Source organism: Stegastes partitus, unplaced genomic scaffold, assembly GCF_000690725.1.
Source record: "Stegastes partitus isolate 25-593 unplaced genomic scaffold, Stegastes_partitus-1.0.2 Scaffold1936, whole genome shotgun sequence".
NCBI classification, from domain to species: domain Eukaryota; kingdom Metazoa; phylum Chordata; class Actinopteri; family Pomacentridae; genus Stegastes; species Stegastes partitus.
This window is the reverse complement of record NW_007579667.1, coordinates 69,795-72,559: the sequence shown is the minus strand read 5'-3', so window position 1 is coordinate 72,559 and position 2,765 is coordinate 69,795. Positions and strand designations below refer to the sequence as shown.

Here is a 2,765-nt window from a genome sequence, read left to right as displayed (position 1 = left end):
CAGACAGAACCCCAGAGCAGCAGCTGTTGGTGAAGCTTCAGTTCCAGATGTTCCATCAGGTTCTCACTCGGCCTCTGCTTTCCCCTCAGAACACCAACGGGCCCCCGGACCTCATGCTGGATCCCCGGTCGGTGTGCGTTTGTATGGAGGAGGTGGTTGGCAGGCGGCCGTCAGCCGGACCACCGGCGCCGCTCAGGAAGGTGGAGAACAGCCTGACGGAGGCCCAGAGGTTCTCCTCGTTACCACGACGACCAGCAGTCAACATTGAGTTCAAGAACGTTTCGTACTCGGTCAGAGAGGGACCCTGGTGGAGGAAGAAAGGTAGGAGCTCACCTGGTTACACCTGGCTGTCGCAGACACAAGGGTTCACCACCTGAGGAACGCCGTTAGGGTTCTTCAACGGTTCTTCATGTTCAGTGGAGATCAAACGTCAGAAAACAGAAACGTTCCTCACAGATACAAGGTCAGCGTCCGAGAACACGCTGTTCCACCTGACCAACAGTCCAGAACCCGAAACAGTAGCACCACTGGAACAAGCTGCTGTTCTAAAGAACCATCTGAGGTGCCTGAAGGAACCCTTCTGGGTTGGTTCTTTGAGGAAACTCTGTTCTTCCAACAGTTCTTGAAGGAAGCATTCAAATGATTCTATCAAGAATCATTTAAAGACACTTGAATGGTTCCTAAAAGGTTGCTTCATGGTTCTTTGTGGAGCTAAAATGTTTCTTTTGTGGCACCAGTGAGGAGAACCATGTTTGGTTTGGGTTTGAGTGTAGTTCAGGAGACAACTGATCAGTTTGTGGATGATCCAAACGTTCCCGTGTTTCCTCAGTGGTCAGTTACTGTGTGGTTGTTTTCATCAGCTGTCGGGGGTTCTGGGGTTCTGGACCGTTACCCGGCGGGTCAAAGCTCCTCCTGGTTGAGGATCAGAGCTCTTCAGGTTACTGTCGGTCGCTCAGCTCAGTGTGTTTACGACTGAAATAGACGCAGCTTCTCAGGTCTGAATGCTTGGTTTTAATCACGGTGACGTAACAGATTCAGAGAACAGCAGCGTTCCTCCTGACAGGAGCACAGACAGAACCAGAACCTGTGATTCTTCACAGGCCTTTTCTTCAGTTGAACAGGTGGAAGGTGTCAGACTGAAGCCTCTGGAGATGCCTTCACTGTGTTCACAGAAAACATAAATTACAATTTAATTGTCTTTTAACCCTCTGAAGCCCAGAACCTGCCGGGAGGTTCTCTTTCTAAAAAATTACTAAAGTGACACCATTTACCAGCATAACTGTAAAAAACATGAAGAATCATCAGATCTTCAACATCTGGACAGGTCCACAGAAACAAAAACAAGAGCTCTGCACTGATCAGTTTATTGTTCAGACAGCTGGAGCCTCACATGAGGAGTTCTGGACGACTGGTTCTGATGAAGTCTTTCTGCTGTGTGAGGAGCAGCTGGTTCCTGGTTCCTGGTTCCTGGTCGTCTGGTCGCGTCTGCAGCTGTTTGTGGGTGAACGTAGGAAGCTGCAGGTTGTCAGCATCAGTGGCGGTGTGTGTTTGTGCTGGATTATCAGCTGTAATCTGTTAATCTGGGTCTCCTGCTGTAAATAGCTGCAGGTCAGATTAGAGGAAACACAAACAGGAACACAGAGACTCTGATCCCTTCATCACACATTTAATTATCTTTAACACAAACACCACAGAGACTCAAAGCCCACATCAGGTCCCGCACATGTCGGACAGAACAACAGAACCGTCTGATCCGGTGTTGCTTCACTCAGACGTTTGTGTGTTTCATTCCTGTGATTGTTGACAGATTTGGACCCGTCGGACTTGTTCTGGACACACCATTCATTTCTACAATCACTCCATCGTTGTAGGAAAAAAACTGTTTTAGCCTCATTTTGATTAAATTCAGACACATTTTGGACATGCTTTGTATTTCTGGACACATTTCTGTCGTTTGTGCAGATCTGAGCTCATTCTGTTCAGGTTCTGGTTGTTCTGGGCGACACTGAGTCACCTGGGACCATCTGAACTGGACACAGTTTAACTAGAATGCTTTGTACTAAGATGTGTTTTCCTCAGAGTGTAACTGAGGTTCTGCGGTTCAGCTGGTCTGGACCATGTGCAGGATTCAGAGCTGAACAGCAGGTTGAAATCGTCGTCTGTGTGAAACTGGACGAAGCCGAAGCTGCTGCGAACTGTGACGTTTGGAGGGAAAAGCAGATTTAGTGAATGTGGGCAGAAAAGCTCAGATCCAGTTTCAGCTTCTCACAGAGAAACAAAAGAAAGTGAGAAGAAGCGGAGCTGCAGGAACAAAGAGTCCAGACCGGAGTGATCCCAGTTCATCAGCCGGAACACCTTCAGTCTCAGCTGAGACTCACAAAGACTGAAACCCACCATAAGAGCAGAAGCTGGACTCTGACTCCAACCTACAACACATTTTACTACAAAACCGATTTGATCTCAAAGCCACCGCTTGAACCTCAACAAACCTAAAACTCATTCATTCACAGATAACAGGCAGCGGCAGTGCAGTCAGCTGAACATACAGCAAATATGAAGGTTAGCGTCTTTGTTCTTGGTAGCTTGAACTCTTTCATTCAACAAAAGATCAACAGAATCATTTCAACAATAGTTTTCAGCATTTGGAGCTGAAAGATGAATCATTCACTGGTCAGTTATCCAGATGTGGACGTTATTTACAGTTTTGGCTTTTTTAGGGTTAACATGTAAATTAATACTTTTTGTCTGTGTTACGTTTTGTGTTA

The 2,765-nt window shown here is 46.9% G+C and overlaps 1 protein-coding gene across 1 annotated transcript in view; it reads left to right on the top strand.

Moving 5' to 3' along the window:
- The window catches only part of LOC103373252 (ATP-binding cassette sub-family G member 1-like), a 14,654-nt gene that overhangs the window by 2,411 nt on the left and 9,478 nt on the right, over positions 1-2,765 (top strand). Inside the window, exon 2 of the mRNA XM_008303101.1 lies at positions 90-321. Within this exon, the coding sequence (XP_008301323.1) occupies positions 90-321 (232 nt within the window). The remainder of the gene's footprint in view (positions 1-89; positions 322-2,765) is intronic.